We start from the raw sequence: 16,593 nt of genomic DNA on the forward strand, positions 1-16,593 counted from the left end.
TTAATAATTACCTAGCTGTGTGGCCTTGGGCAAGCCACTTAACCACATTTCCTTGCAAAAAATCTAAAAAAATAAAAATAAAAATAATACATGCTATTTATATTTGACTTTAATAGCTTTAAACTGCACTAAGACTTTAGGACACCTTTAAAATAAATTCCACATAAATTCCACACATAACTTTCAGAGTTGTAATGTTTGCCTGTGATCCCTTTTGACCTTTCATCTGTTCTTTTATATGCATTTTAAAAAATATTTCAGTGGCTGTTCCTTTTCTGCCCCCCCCCCCAATGGGGTGTGGGGGAACTCATAACAAGTATGCATAGACGTGTAAAATAGACTCCCACATGGGCCGTATATAAAAATAGATGTCTTTTTCTCCATCTTGAGTACATCATTTCTTTGTCAGGTGGAGATAACATGCTTCCTCATTGATCTTCTGGAATCTATATAAGTGCTTTCTTAATTCTAGCATGTAGATATAAAGAATTAATGTGTAATACTTATACCATTATTTAAATAATGTTACATTTTAATAAGTGACATTATATTATAATGGATAGAGAGTTGGCTTTGGAACCAAGAAAACATTTATTTAAGTCCTGCTTCTGATCCGTACTGTTTGTATGACCCTGGACAAGTCACTTAATTTTTGCATACTCTAGACAGCTCTCTTTAAGACTAGATCTTACAGAGAAGGTGCCTGTCTATATTGGTAGAAATTATTTCTAGGAGCTCCAAATAGTATTAAAATTACAGGTCCATTTCTTTTAACTCTGTTTTTATAGAAAAATAATAATTGGCTAATTTGTGTACATGAGACTGTTTGCACATAGCCAAAACTGTTTAAATAGCTGAGTGGGAAACTAGAGTCTGCTCACATTTTTTGTCTTCTTCATTCTTCTAAAACATACTACTCAGTCTGTATGATTCATTTCATATTTTGTCTTTGAAGATGTCAGCAAAAATAGTTGATGAATGAACCTGGTGGCTGCTGTCTGAGGCAATCTCACAGTTTAGGGATTTGTTTCAGCAGTCTTCTTTAATTATGCATTGTAGATTTAGCCTATGTACTTTAAATCCTTCCTGGATCTAATAATGTTCTTACTTAGTGTCTGGATAAAGAGTGCTAAATGTTGATCCCTGAATAAGTAATATCCTTTAATTTACCCTAAAACTACCTTGGACAAATTAGTATTCCCACTCTCTAAAATTAAGGAGTTGATTTAAATGATCTCAAAGATCCCTTCTAACTTTAAATACCATGATTCTATTTTGTTTCTGCTGCAATGGTTCTCCTTAGTTCTAGGATTCTTGATTTGATGAGTGAGCCTAGGTTCATTCCATCTGTAGCCCTCCTCATTTTCTAGACTTGGATCCCATCTCCTTGTAGCTTATTTCATCTTTGCAGACTCTCTTTTGAGAGCCTCAGATTTCTTCATTTATTTAAATGTAAAAGCCTTTTATCAGGAAAAGAATTTGGGGGCAGTGGTATAGTTATAAAGAAAGGCACCTTATATGGTGCCAACATGCTAAGCTGACATGATAATGATAATAATAATAATTCACATCAGATATAGTACAGAAGGTCTTCTTTCTCCAGGGATAAGTGGAATCCATTTAAAACAGGATCATTATTTCATAGCTTGTGATTTAAAAAGTTCCATTGACATTTTATCTTGAAAAATGAAAACAAAAAATATAAAAGTAATTTTTTTTATTTTTAACAGAATTCAGGTTATAATTATGTGCTTATTCTTAAAATGAACAAAGAATAAATTATTTTAGTGTTTTTGGCGTAATTTCTTAAAAATTGTGTGACAGCTCAACATGATCTCATGTTCAAATTTATTGCAGCATGATAAAGAGGAGTCATTGTCACAAAAGTATTTTGGGGCTTCATTGAGCTTTTTGAAATTCTTAATCCTTTGATATTTAAGTCATTCATTTTTGAAGTGCTTCCTTAATAAGCTAAAGACTGACTTGGAAAATATTGGCAGAATGGGTCAGAATAAATATTAGTATTAAACAGGAGTAATATTTGAGTGAGAATTAATTTTATAAGTGCTAAGTTCATTAATGAATACTTCTGTTAAGATGACTTTTGCTTCCTTCTGTAATATTTTAGGGAGGCAGTTTGTTGTAGAATATTGAACCAGCTTTGGTGGCAGAAAAACCTATAATAGAGTTCTGCCTCTGATGCATATTGACAAATTAGTTAACTTTTTCAGTGTCTCGGAGAACTCTCTACAACTATCAGTTATACCACAGTTTACTTGTTGATCTGTATTGGCAGAAAGATTTTCCTTACCATGAGTTCCCTATACCAATGAAATCAGTAATCTGGGCCAAAACAAAGAGCAAAATTAACAACTATGGAAGTTTGGATGACGACAACCCCTTAAATTTCATAGGTATAGTAATAGTTCCCATTTCTGTAATACTTCACAGCTTACAATAACTCTAGGAGTTAGTAGAAGGATTATTATGCTAATCTTACAAATGAGTTAAAAAAAATTTTCTTTACAGAAATGTGAGATGACCTGCCCACAGAAGTAAGTAGTAGGACCAGGACACATGAACCCAGTATCTCCAATGCTTAAATATGGTAGTCTTTCCATTATTCCAGTGGTGTCAAACTCAAATGGATTCAAGAAATTCAGAAAACTACAAATTAATTTTATCCATGTTTTATCTATTTATTCATTTTTTTGTTTGTTTATTTACTTTGTTAAACATTTCCCTATTACAGCTTAATCTGGTTTGCTGGACATTTTGCCTGTAGAACTCAGGTTTGACAACTTGACACTATCAAATTGCTTCTGTCCATGTAATCAGGAATTAACCAGATAGAAAACAGTAAATACAACTGAATTCTGAGACTTTTATCTTAACAAGTTGCTGATCCACATCTTTGTGGAATGTGTATACTATCCTACCACCTGTTGTTGATAGTAAACTTGAAAAAGAGCAGAGCTGGGGGAGGGGAGAGAACAAAACCAAGGTGGTAGAGTTATAGGAAGCAGTACAGTCAAGCTCCCCTCCAAAACATTCCTATAAACAGAAAATTCACCAGATTGAATACTGGTGAAGAAATCCAGAAAGAGTCATATTGAGGGGCGGCTAGGTGGCACAGCAGATAAAGCACCGGCCCTGGAGTCAGGAGTTACCTGGGTTCAAATCCAGTCTCAGACACTTAATAATTACCTAGCTGTGTGGCCTTGGGCAAGCCACTTAACCCCGTTTGCCTTGCAAAAAAAAAACCTAAAAAAAAAAGGAGTCATATTGAGTCACTTATCCATTACAACTAAGCTTAGAAACTTAAAAAGACCTATAGATGTTAGGACAAGTTGGGCCAGGAGTACTCCAGCACCCAAGGAAATGCTGAGCACCAAGGTAAGAGGACATCTCACACCATGCAGGGACACCACCAGATTTGTGCTTTGGCACTGCACTAGGCACTGGTACCGGTTGACAGGTTTGTCACAAAAAAGCCAAGTTCTAGGTCATAGATCCAGGGAAGCTTGAGAAGGAAATTGGGAGGTGGGCCAGTTTCCAGGTAGATTGGTGCTGGGTAAAACACTGAGAAAGAAGGATGTTCAGAATTCAGCTGCAGCAACAATGATGTGTCTCAGCCCCTAGGAACAGAGAGACTTCTCAATTCTAGCTTGCAGAGGAATAACTGTGGCAGGAATCTCAGACCAAAGGAATCCCAAGTGACCTAAAATTCCATCACTCTGAAACAATAGATCTTCTGAGCTGGTTTGATAGGAACTATGTTCAGTAGCATTTACTATTGCTCAGGACAAAACCTAGGTCAGGAACTTGTAAAATACAGACTAGGGAGCAGCCATCAGATATTGCCCTGGATCACATCACTTTGAAAGCAGGTCAGACCCTATTTGAAAAATCCGGGACTCAAATGTCTGAAGAAAGCAGCAATAGACCAATCCCAAATCTTCACTTTCAGAAGTTCACAGAGCCCAGCCCTAACTTCAAATCTGACTGAATGAACGAGTAAAAAATGAATCCCAACATAAAGAGCTAGAAGAGAAAGATCCTAAAATAACTTAGAAACAAAGTTTCATAAGAAAAACAGCTTAAACATAACTGGAATTCCTGGAAGAAACAATTTGAAAAAACAAGTTTTGAAATGCTTATAAATGGAATGAGAACATCAAAGAAAAAATTGGAAAAGAATTGGATTTTTTTTCTGGAGGTAATCTGTGAATTCTTTCAGTTAATATTTCATTTTAAGTCTTATTTTTTGTTCTTCTTGAAGATTGTCCACTTCAGTATATTTGTATTCCCAATCTGTTTTTCTCATTATTGGTTTTTTTTGAGACTTGCCCTGGTGGATTTCAGTTTTCTGCCCATTATTATTTTTTTTTTTAGGTTTTTGCAAGGCAAACAGGGTTAAGTGGCTTGCCCAAGGCCACACAGTTAGGTAATTATTAAGTGTCTGAGACCGGATTTGAACCCAGGTACTCCTGACTCCAAGGCTGGTGCTTTATCCACTATGCCACCTAGCCGCCCCCCATTATTTTTTGATATATAGCTCTCATAATTTTCATTTGTTTTGTAAACCACTCAAGATCATCAGTTCATGATGCTGAGTGAGATGAGCAGAACCAGAAAAACAATGTATACCCTAACAGCAACATGGGAGTGATGATCAACTTGAAGGACTCCCTCATTCCATCAGTGCAACAATCGGGAGCAATTTTGGGCTGTCTGCAAAGGAGAGTGCCATCTGTATCCAGATCAGGAGCTGTGGAGTTTGAACAAAGTTCAAGGACTATTCCCTTTAATTTAGAAAAACACAGATATCTTGTCTGATCTTGTTACCTCTTAGATTTCTTGTCTCGGCTCTAAGGACATGATTTCTCTCATCATACCCAATTTGGATCAAGGTACAACATGGAAACAAAGTAGAAGTAAGATTGGGGGGGAAAATTATAAAACTCAAATAATATCTTTAATAAAAATTAATTTAAAAAAAAGATCATCAGTTCAAGTTTACATGTTCTCACATTCCACAGGATCTGCTTTTTCATCTGCAGTTGGATTATTTTCCTTTATTTTGCAGTATTTATTCTTATATGACTGAACTCGTTTTCTAGATCTGGATACCATATTTCCTTTTATGGTTAATGTTTTCCCTGTTAGGTTACTGAATGAGCTCAGGCTAGTTGTTTCAGTGTATGTTTTTTTTTGGGGGGGTGGAGTTCAAGTTTTTTCTCCCTAGGTATCCTGGAACATGGAGATAACTGATGTTTCCTTATCTTTGATCTGTTTTAGAGAGTTTTAAGGGGTCATAGGGATAAGAAAAAATGTATAGTCTTACATTTTCTTGCTCACATGGCCTGGAAGTGAATAGGAAAGAGCTGTAAAGAGAATTAATGACTTCACACAGAAATTCTAAGGTTGTACAAAAATATTACTTTTTGGCATGGCAAAGTATCAGAATCTAAAGGTAATACCCATAAATTGATGGATGACTGATATGTAACTGTGATGAATATATTATCATGATATTTTAAAAATAAAACTTAAAGGGAATGATTTTAGAGAAATCTGCAGGATTTGTATGAACTGATACAGAGTGAAGTAAGCAAAACCAGAACAACAATTTATGCAATGACAACAGTATGGTTGAAGTAAACAATTTTGAAAGATTAGAAGGTTATCAGCATAATGGTCAACCAAGATTTTAGAGGACTGACAGAAGATGTTAGCCCTCCTGATATGACTTAGTGTGTAGAATAAGACAATGATTTGTATTGATTGACTATACATGTTTGTAATGAGTTTTGTTTTTCTTTTGTTCTCAATGTGGGAAATGGGAGGGAGGGTAGTTTAGGTGGGAAGATAAGGCAGATTTTTGCTGATTAAAGTAAATATAACATTTTTTTTAAAAAGACTTCAAGGGGCAGCTAGGTGGCGCAGTGGATAGAGCACTGGCCTTGGAGTCAGGAGTACCTGAGTTCAAATGTGGCCTCAGACACTAGCTGTGTGACCTTGGGCAAGCCACTTAACCCCATTGCCTTGCAAAAACGAAAAAAAAATTCATTTGCCTCCTTTTATGACCCCCATTTCATTAGAAGCTTAAACATAGACTGTGCTTTATACTTGTAGTATGCTTTCCATTCTTCCTCTTTAGCCTAATGAACCTCAAAATGGGTTCTGAAAAACCCATTCTTATGCAAAGGAGTATTAAAATGTTATTAATCACTTAGTGTGGATCAACCACAATTTCCTTCTTTGAATTGGGTTTTTTTTTATGCCTCTTGAGTCCTTATGCCTAGCTGCCCTGATTTTCTCTTGTCTAAAGAATCTATTTTCTTTTTTGTCTTTATGACAGGAAGCCATTTCTGTCATTATTGATAATATTAGGAACACCACTGTTTCCATGATACCTTCTTATTTCAGAAAGTTCCTTATACATCACAAACATTCCTTGCAAATTAAGGGATTATCTTTTATTAGCTAACCATTTGAGAAACATGAATTGGGGAAGACTTGCCTTCCTACAGGAGAGTAAAGAGGATATGACTTTAGCCATAGTCATATAGTTAATAAGCATTGGTGATAGGATTTAAGCCAGTGTTTCACTCAAAGTACCCAGTCTTTCCATTTCCATAGCCTGTCACTTCAGCCTCTTCCCAACTCTCTTGTGTCTTTATTTTCATTCCTAAAACTTAACTCCAGTAATACTGAGGAATAAGAAGAAACATCGAGCACATGTTGGTCTTTGAAAACTTCCATCCACTCGTTTGTATCTTTGTTTTTCTTTTCCTCCTTCTCCTTGGAGTAATTATAAAGCATAGGTAATATTTTTAATTAAAATATTAAAAAATTGAATACTGTAGAAATAACATGTAGTGTTTTATGTGTAATTTACCACCCCCTTTTTTTTTTAAACTTAGGTGTGAAGGAACACTGAGTCCTGAAGTCTCTAAAGCCTTGGTGGAAGGGATCATAGAGGAAGAAGAAGAAGATGAAGAAGGAAGTGAATCTGTTAATAAAAGAAAGAAGGAGGATGATACTGAGGTAATAATTGTTTACTTTTATGTATTGCATCTATTATTTCATAGCACCCATGAGAAGTACATAATGCAAAGATTATTACCTCCATTTTACAAATGAGGACATAGGTTCAAAATGGTGTCATGATTTACCCAAAAATCATACTTGGAGAGACTGCATTCCAGGTATGATGGACACATTATACAAAAGCACAAAGATGATGGATGGAATACTAAGAAGTTAGCAAGTAGAACAAAAGAGCTAGAACCTTCTTGGATAGATTAGAGCCAGTTTGTGGCATGCTCTAAAAGTTGAGTTTTATTTTATTCTAGTGGCAACAGGGAGACATCAAAGGTTCCTTGAGCAGCAAAGTGACGTGGTCAAACAGTACTTTAGCAATATTATTTTGAGTTTTGTGAAGGACAGATTGGAAAAAAAAGACTGGAGACAGTGAATCTAGTTAGGTTTTTTCAGTTGTCCAGGGCAGAGATACATGGCTATCACAGTAGGAAGAAGGAAACTGATATGAGAAATGTGAAAATAGAGGAAACGTGATTTGGTAGCTGATAAGATATGAGGGTTAAGGATAAAGAAAGAAACAAATATTACTCCAAAGTTATAAACCTGGTGACTGAAAGAAAGCAATTGCTTTGGTCAGAAATGGGAAGTTTTTAATTAAATGTGGATTTTGGGGGGGATAAATTAATGAGTTTGTTTTGAAGACATTGAGTGTGAGATGCCTTTGGTACATCTACTTGTGAATAAATGACAGATATTTTGGCAATATGAGATTGGAATTGAAAAGAGAAACTAAGGGGCAGCTAGGTGGTGCAGCGGATAAAGCACCGGCCCTGGAGTCAGGAGTACTTGGGTTCAAATCTGGTCTCAGACACTTAATAATTACCTAGCTGTGTGGCCTTGGGCAAGCCACTTAACCCCATTTGCCTTGCAAAAACAAGAAAAGAGAAACTAAGGTTCATTATAATTCAGGGAGTCATTAGTTTATAAAGAAATCTCTAGGAGCTTAGAGATTACCAAGAGAAAGTGTAGAAAGAGAGTAGCCAAGGGCTCTGGAAAAAGAATCTTGGGAAACCAGTGCTTGGATGAGTGAGAAGAAGATGAATAATGACTTTGTAAGAGAGACTGAGGAGGACAAGTGTAGACTATGCAGGAAGGAGGCGTAGTCAACTGTATTTACTGCTGTTTTTCATGTTTTCATATATTTGTAAACAAGAAAAACAGCAGTGAACAGTTTTTTATATATTATATATATATACATATATATATATACATATATGCACACACACATATGTATGGATTAATATCATTATTGTTTTAGATGGAACCTGTAATTTCATTAACATAACAACTTCCAATGAGGAACTGTTATAACAATGTAGATTGATAGCTCTTCTGCCACAGTCTTAGAGAGTTGCCTAGGCCACTGAGTCCCTCCTGTAGCCATCATTATGTATCAAAGATAAGACTCTTATTCTCCTACCTGTTAAAAATAAGATATATTATGTAGAACTTTACCCATATTATTTCATTTGATTGTCAGAACTACAGTTTATTACTACAGTTATCTTCCTCTATTTTACATAAGGAATCCAAGACGCAGGGAGGTGAAGTAATTTTAATTTGCACAAGGTCACACACCTTAATTGTCAAGAGGCAGCATTAAGATCTGAATCTTCCAGAAATTATTCCTTTCTGCCATTTTACCTCTACTTACTCATCCTTAAGAGAAAAATTTACACTGAAGGATAAGAACCTTAGAGAGGATCTATACTTTGTAGAATTAAAGGATTGTCAAACACTAGAATTATGTGATTTCCCCAAATGGAAACTCTCCACTGACACCTTGGTTGTTTCTAAATTTTCTTCATTTGTTCACATTCTCTTCTCCATGTCTTCCCCTCTCTTCATCTAGCCAAATCTCACTTACTTCAAAGCCCTTGTTCATGAATGATTCCTGCATTGCTTTCATTGACATTGATTCATCCATTCTAACACCAGATTGAGTATAAAATGTGTGCATATAAATCATTTTTGAAAATTTTATTTATTTAAGGCAATGGAGTCAAAGGACTTGCCCAAGGTCACACAACTCAGCAATTATTAATTGTCTGAGGCCGGATTTGAAATCAGGTACTCCTGACTCCAGGGCCGGTGCTCTATGCAGTGTGCCACCTAGATGCCCCTGTAAAGCATTTTTTTTTTTTAGGTTTTTGCAAGGCAAATGGGGTTAAGTGGCTTGCCCAAGGCCACACAGCTAGGTAATTATTAAGTGTCTGAGACTGGATTTGAACCCAGGTACTCCTGACTCCAGGGCCGGTGCTTTAACCACTATGCCACCTAGCTGCCCCTATAAAGCATTTTTAATGATAGTTCACCTTTCAGTAGTACTTTAAAGTTCACACAACAGTTTCATCACATTGACCCTATGAAATTTCACAAATATTTTTATCCTTAAAGGACATAAAAGAAAATTGAGACTCAATGAGGTTCGCCTCAGGCCTTGTGACTCTAAACCTAGTGTATTTTTCACTGTGCCCTGAATAGGGAATGAATTATTTTTTAAAAATTTACAAAGCTCATGGGCAGCTAGGTGGCACAGTGGATAGAACACCGGCCCTGAAGTCAGTACCTGAGTTCAAATGGCCTCAGACACTTAATAATTACCTGGTTGTGTGACCTTGGGCAAGCCACTTAACCCCATTGCCTTGCAAAAAAAAAATTTTACAAAGCTCTTACTTTGTGCAAAGCAAGGTGCTAAACACTGGGACACAAACAGTATGACAGTCTCCACTCTTAGATAACTCATGTTCTAAGTGGGGAGACAACAGATAAAGACAGTTTGGCTGCAAATCATACAGAAAGGTCATGTGGACCTTAGTGTACAGTGACAAAGTAGATGATCCTGCCTTTTCTGTAATGACATTTCCATTGATAAAATCATCAATTTCTGATGTTGACCCATTTGACAGAACCAGGGACTTCAGTGAAGAAAACTTGGGAGAATCTTTAACAGCTGTGACTACTGCTAGAGATTTCCTGGCCACATTTCCACAGGGATTACTGTGAATAATAAATCTTATTTGTAAAAGAGTAGCTTAAGTTTTGCAAAGTTTTTTTTTTTTTACAGTGACCCTGTATGGTTTAATGCAAGTGCAACTTCCCAAAGGATATGACTTGGCTGGGGCCTCAGGTTAGTCATTGTCTGATGACTCAAACCCAGATCCCTTTACATCTACTTCAGCACTCTGCCATTTCACATTGACTGTCAATATTACCCTAGTCATGAGAAAGCTGATTTCCATTAGCTCTACATTAAAGTTGTTGTTCTTACTTTATGAATATATCATGACTTCTCTCTCGTATTATCTTCCTCTACTACACGGATCTATTGTCCTTCCAACCATATTGACTTTTTGAAGATATGGACTCAAACTTTCTGCTTCGATACCCTAAAGTGCTTAGAATAATAATAAAAACAAAATATATATACTCAGTGACTATACAATTGATGGATTTAGGATTTTATCAACATGAATATCAATACAAATCAAAAGTCCTCCAATCATCATTTATGCAGTTTTTTCCATGTCCTTCTATAAATCTTAAAAGGATCCACCCAACACAACATAATTCTTTAGCTATTTTATTCTCTTAATATTATCATAATAGAACTTGGCAGTGTCTGCCTATTATGTCTCAGCTATTGCTATATAAATATATACTTGATACTTTTTATGCCGTTCATTCCTCTTATTCAACCCAACAGTGGCAATATGATATACAACCTGTTTATATTTGTCATGCATTTTGTCATTGCCTTTGAGATCATAATGGTCCATGATTCATAACTAGATCACTCTGGGGAGATTTGTTCAGACCTATGATTTCAATCAAACAATAAATATTAATATTTATTAAGCACAGGGCACTGTGCTAAGCATTGGAAATACAATAAAAGACAAAAGATAGTTCCTGCAGGGAACTTACAATCTAATTTTTTACATATATTTATGTAAAAATATATATTTACATATAAACACAAATCTATAAACATATAAATAAGAAATAATTAACAGAAGGAAATCAATAGAATTGAGAGGTGTTAAAAAAGACTTCCTGTAGAAGGTGGGAATTTAGGTGGAACTAACTTCATGAAAATCAGAGAGGTTAATCGTCAGAGCTGAGAAGGTAGAATGTTCTAGGCCAGAGAAAAGGCCTCCAGCCTGCAGAAATGGAGTGTCTTGTTTATGAACTAGCTAGTAAGTCAATATCACTGAATTGAAGAATACATGTCAGGGAGTAAGATATAGAAGACTGGGAAGGAAGAGAGGAAAAGGGCTAGGTTATGAAGGGCTCTGAATGCCAAATTGAACATTTTTTTTTGATCCTGGAGACCATTGGAAGCTACTGGAGTTTATTGATTGGGGGTAGAGGGTATATGTGACATGGTCATACCTGTGCTTTAGGAAATCACTTTAGTGACTTAATTGAGGCTGTATTGGAGGGGTGACACTTGAGGTAAGCAGACCCACTAGCAAACTATTGCAATAATCAAGATGTGGTGGCAACATCCAAGGAAAGAAGTGGGAAGATTTTAGAAATATTATAAAGGTGAAATCAACAGGCTTTGTCAACAACTTGGGTGGAGAGGGAGTAGAAGACAGTGAGGAATCTAGGAAACATCATGGGACTGGGAGGATGGTACCCTCTATAGTAATATGTAAGGTGGGTGGGGAGAAGAAGGTTTAGGGGTAAAGATGATAAATTTCCTTTTGGACATATTGAGTTTAAGAGTCCTGGACATCCAATTTGAGATGTCTGGAAAGTAGTTGGAGAGGTGAGTTTGAAGATTAACAGAAAGACAAGGTCAGGAAAGGTAGATTTTTCAAATCATCAGCATAGAGATGTTAATTAAATCCATGGAAACTGATGAGAACACCTAATGAAATAATATAAAGGGTAAAGAAAAGCGGGACTAGGATAAAACCATGAGGGACACTTATTTTTTTATTTTTTTTCCCCACATCTTAGAAACTTTTTTTTATTTAAAGATTTTATTTGAGTTTTACAATTTTTCCCCTAATCTTACTTCCCTTCCCCCACCCCTCACAGAAGGCAATTTGCCTGTCCTTACATTGTTTCCATGGCATACATTGATACAAATTGAATGTGATGAGAGCGAAATCATATCCTTAAGGAAGAAACAAAGTATAAGAGATAGCAAGATCAGATATCAGTTTTTTCTAAATTAAAGGTAATAGTCTTTGGTCTTTGTTCAAACTCCACAGTTCTTTCTCTGGATATAGATGATATTCTCCATTGCAGACAGTCCCCCAAAAGGGACACTTATGGTTAAGAGGTTTCATCCTTAATCTAGGAGAGGAGTAGTCAGATAAATAGGAGGAAAACCAAGAGAGAAGAGAGTATCATGGAAGAAAGAATGATCTAGAGAGTTAAAGGCTACAGAGAGATCAAGAATGAGGAATGAGAAGGTGATTGGATTTGGCAACTAGGAAATCATTGTACTGGGAAATCTTGGTCAGAAAATTCCATCTACCATTGCAGTTTGGCAATTGCTTTGCAACCTTTCTTCTCAAGAGTACTGCCTAAAGTACTGAGAGAGAATGTCTTAAGGTCCCACAACCAGTGTGTACTAGAGATAATACTTAAACTCAGGTCTTCCTGACTTCAAGGATGACTCTCTATCCATTTTATGACATTAAGTAGTTCAATTTTATTTTTAATAAAATTTTTAAATGTTTTAAAATTTTAAAATTTTAAATTTTTAAAATTTTTAAATTTTAAATAAAATTGACCTCCCTAACCTTCTGAATAAGCTCCAGCTTGGTCTTTGAGCCTCCATTTCCTCATCTTGTAAAATGAAGAGTTTGACTTAGATAATCTTAAAGGACCCTCCCTGATGTAAATCTATGATTGTGTGGTCCTTTGGTATGATCTTGCTTGATTCTGGGTCAGTACTTGTCCATTTGCAGCGACTATCCAGGATATACATTTGATTAGTTAACTTGACGGACTACTCCACTGCATTGTTATTTTCTTTTTAGTTTTTAAACACCATTTTGCAAGTAATTTTCAGATACTTCTTCTTTTGGTAGGTATTAGTCTATTTAGTGATGCACAGATAATTCCAACTTTATTTAAACAGAAATAACACAAATGTTAAGTAGTTCATTGACAAAAGCAGTTATGTTTTTGGCTGAAGTAGGACTGTTATCACCTAGAGTTCTCACAGGACATTCTGAAGTCAACATAAATGATCTTTTATTTGTAAGACTTAAGCATGGGGGTTTTGCTTTATTTAAAAATATTTTAAGTCAATTAAAATATTTTAAAATCAATTATTGCACTCTAGATCACTTACTATACACTAAAAAGTGTACCATCATTTTATTCTGATATTTAGAATGAGAAATTATTAACATCTCATGCTGTTCCCTGTGCCTCTTAATATCTTCCCTCCTGCTTTTCACCAACTAAATTTCCTAGCCATTCTTTAAAGCCCAACTCATATACAACTCCTTATATAAAGTTTCATTTAATCTCTGTCAATAACAACCTCTACCTTTGGATCTCATGTATTTTATTCATAAAACATACTACCTTTATATACATACATATATATATATATATATATATATATATATTAGTCTAATTGTATATATTATGATTTTCTGCATTTCTTATTCTCCTAATAACTTCTCATGCATATGGTACCTCTCTCTCTGTGTGTGTGTGTGTGTGTGTGTGTGTGTGTGTATGTGTGTGTATTTGTGAATTGAAAGTGATAACAGTACATACCTCCCAGGGTTGTTGTGAGAATTAAATCAGAAAAAAATGTGTGAAGTTCTTAATTTAACAATTCTACTATTAGCCTCACTTATAGTATTTAATGAATGTCTTGGATTTAGGTAGTATTTGGACATTCATTAAGTGCCTACTCTTTGTATTTCTGATATTATAGATTTATTTTTCTTGTGTGGTACCACAGGAATCCATTATTAAAAGCATATGATTCTTTTCCCTCCTGCTTATATATAAAAAAATGCCATGATCTGTCATAATTTCTGAATCTTGTTTTTCTTTTATCTTTTCCCAGGAGAGTTTGGTTCCCTTAATGATTTCTTCCCTTAAATTTTCCTTAAGTACTTTGCCTAGATCTTTTTCTGCCCTATCACATTCTACTATGAATCATGCTAATTTGGGTTAATATTTTATTCCCACCCTGTTAGAGCTCAGATTCCTTAAGGGTAAGAATTGCATCATTTATCATATTTATATCCCCAAAACAATACCTTATATCCTGTAAGAATGTAATGTTTGTGGAATTAAGTTAAATTATTTCTTTTTCTTAGATTATAGTCAATGACTTAACCATTTCTGTTTCCCTTTAGACCAAGAAGGACCAGCCATACACCTGGAGAATTGAACTGGCAAAAACAGAAAAGTACTGGGATGGTTGGTTCAGAGGTTTATCCAATCTCTTCCTTAGTTGCCCTATTCCTAAGCTACTGCTTCTAGCAGGTAAATGTGAATATGCTATTTAAAGTGGTGCTTATTAAGGCAGTTTATCAAATAGATAGTGGCTTTAATAATGGAGTTAATGAGAATTCTACTGTTATAACTTCCATGTCCTCAGAAACATAAAAAAATTTGCCCTATTTAGATGATCTTATACCCTGATGTTTTCTTTTTTCTTTTTTTTAAAATACATTTTTCATTGATGTCTCACTTTTTTACACCAAAATTTTCCCTGGTGCCTCCCCAGAGCAAGGGATGAAAATACACACACACACACACACACACACACACACACACACACACACACGTTTATTTTGTTTGTTATATACGCATACATAATATACACATGCATATATGCACACATACATACACACACGTGTATATACATATGTGCATATGTATACATTCACGTGTGTGTATATATGTATATATATATATATATATATATAATATCATATATTATGTGTGTGTATATGTCTGTTTCCTATAAAACGTCTTGAAAGACAAAAATAAGCAAAACCGTGAAAAAGGTTTGAATTGTACCACATCCATGAACATTTCACCTCTGTAAAGGGGTAGGATGTGGTTGTCTCCTCCTATCTCTTTTTTGGAGATCTGCATGTTCGTTGTAATTTGTAACTTTCACTTTTTGATTATTTTGTGATTATTCTTTTCATTTATAGTGTCTTAGTCATTGAATATATTGTTTTCTTAACTCTTATTACTTCATTTTTCATTGTAATTTTTTCCTTGCATCTCTGTATTTATCATATTTGCCATTTCTTATAGCACTGTCAGTCAAAAAAGCATTTATTAAGTGCCTACGAAGTACTAGGCCCTGTATAAAAAAAAGAGCAAAAAAAGAGGCCCTACTCTCAAGAAATTCATTGTTTAATATGTTAAATTTATTTTCCACAATTTGTTTGATCATTCCCCAATCAGTAGTCATCCACTTTGTTTCTAGTTCTTTACTACCACAAAAAATGATGCCATAAATTTTTTGTGTATATATGGGAACTTTCTTACCAATGACTTCCTTGTCTATAATCCTAGTTCTGATAAAATCTCTCAGTCCAAATGTATGGATATTTTTTTCACTTTTTTTGCCTATTCCAAATTGCTTTCCAGAATATTTGATGATTCACAGCTACACCAACAATGTAATAAAATGCCTAACCTCCTACAACCCTTCCAACGTTGATTATTCTCATCTTTCATCATCTTTGCCAATTTGTATGATATGAGATAAAACCTAGTTATTTTGAATTGCAGTCTTAGTAGTTATTTGGATCATTCTTTCATATGCTCAGTTTGTAATTATTCTTTTGAAAATTGTTTATTCATTCTTTGATCACATATCTATTAAGGGAATAACCTAGCTGATGGTTTTTGTTACCCACCTCATGAAACAGGACTTAGAATCCAATGAAATGGGATATGGTTTATTTTCAAGTTCTGGAAATTTGAAATGACTTCGGCCTATCTGGAGTGATCAAAATCTTGAAAACTAAGCTATGCTATTCCATTCCCTTGATGTGAACTACTCTTGGCATACTTCTATTACATTCTCTTCTTTATTAAACCCTGGTCTCTTACTCAAGCTTAGACATTGGTTGGTGGGTGTCCTCAGAAAGCTTCAGAGAATCAAAAGGTTATCTTCATATGGAAGTAGAAAAGAAATCATGATGATGTTAGGTCCCAAGGAATTGAGCAATAGAGCACAAGGACCTTAACTTTCAGATAGTCAGAAAGCATTTATTGTCTACTGTAGTCATACAAAACTGAAATACCCTTTTATTCAAATGGGAGAAACAACAAATACTTCTATAAGTATACTACAAAATAAGTGTAAAGACAAGTAAAGAGAATAAATATATAAATAAAATAATTAAAATCCAAAGTAGTTGTGGGAAAGAACTCTAGCAGTTCTGGGCTTTAGGAAAGACTTTATGCTCATAGCATATTAAAGAATTGGAGGTGAGGAGGAAATACATTCTGGCATGA

At 34.9% G+C, this 16,593-nt stretch overlaps 1 protein-coding gene across 1 annotated transcript in view; it reads left to right on the forward strand.

Annotated features, from left to right (window-relative positions):
* The window catches only part of PPME1 (protein phosphatase methylesterase 1), a 71,114-nt gene that overhangs the window by 39,839 nt on the left and 14,682 nt on the right, over positions 1-16,593 (forward strand). The window contains 2 exon segments of the mRNA XM_074216859.1: positions 6,930-7,053; positions 14,463-14,592. Coding sequence (XP_074072960.1) covers positions 6,930-7,053; positions 14,463-14,592 — 254 coding nt within the window.

The sequence above is a fragment of the Macrotis lagotis genome, chromosome 1 (genome assembly GCF_037893015.1).
Source record: "Macrotis lagotis isolate mMagLag1 chromosome 1, bilby.v1.9.chrom.fasta, whole genome shotgun sequence".
NCBI classification, from domain to species: domain Eukaryota; kingdom Metazoa; phylum Chordata; class Mammalia; order Peramelemorphia; family Peramelidae; genus Macrotis; species Macrotis lagotis.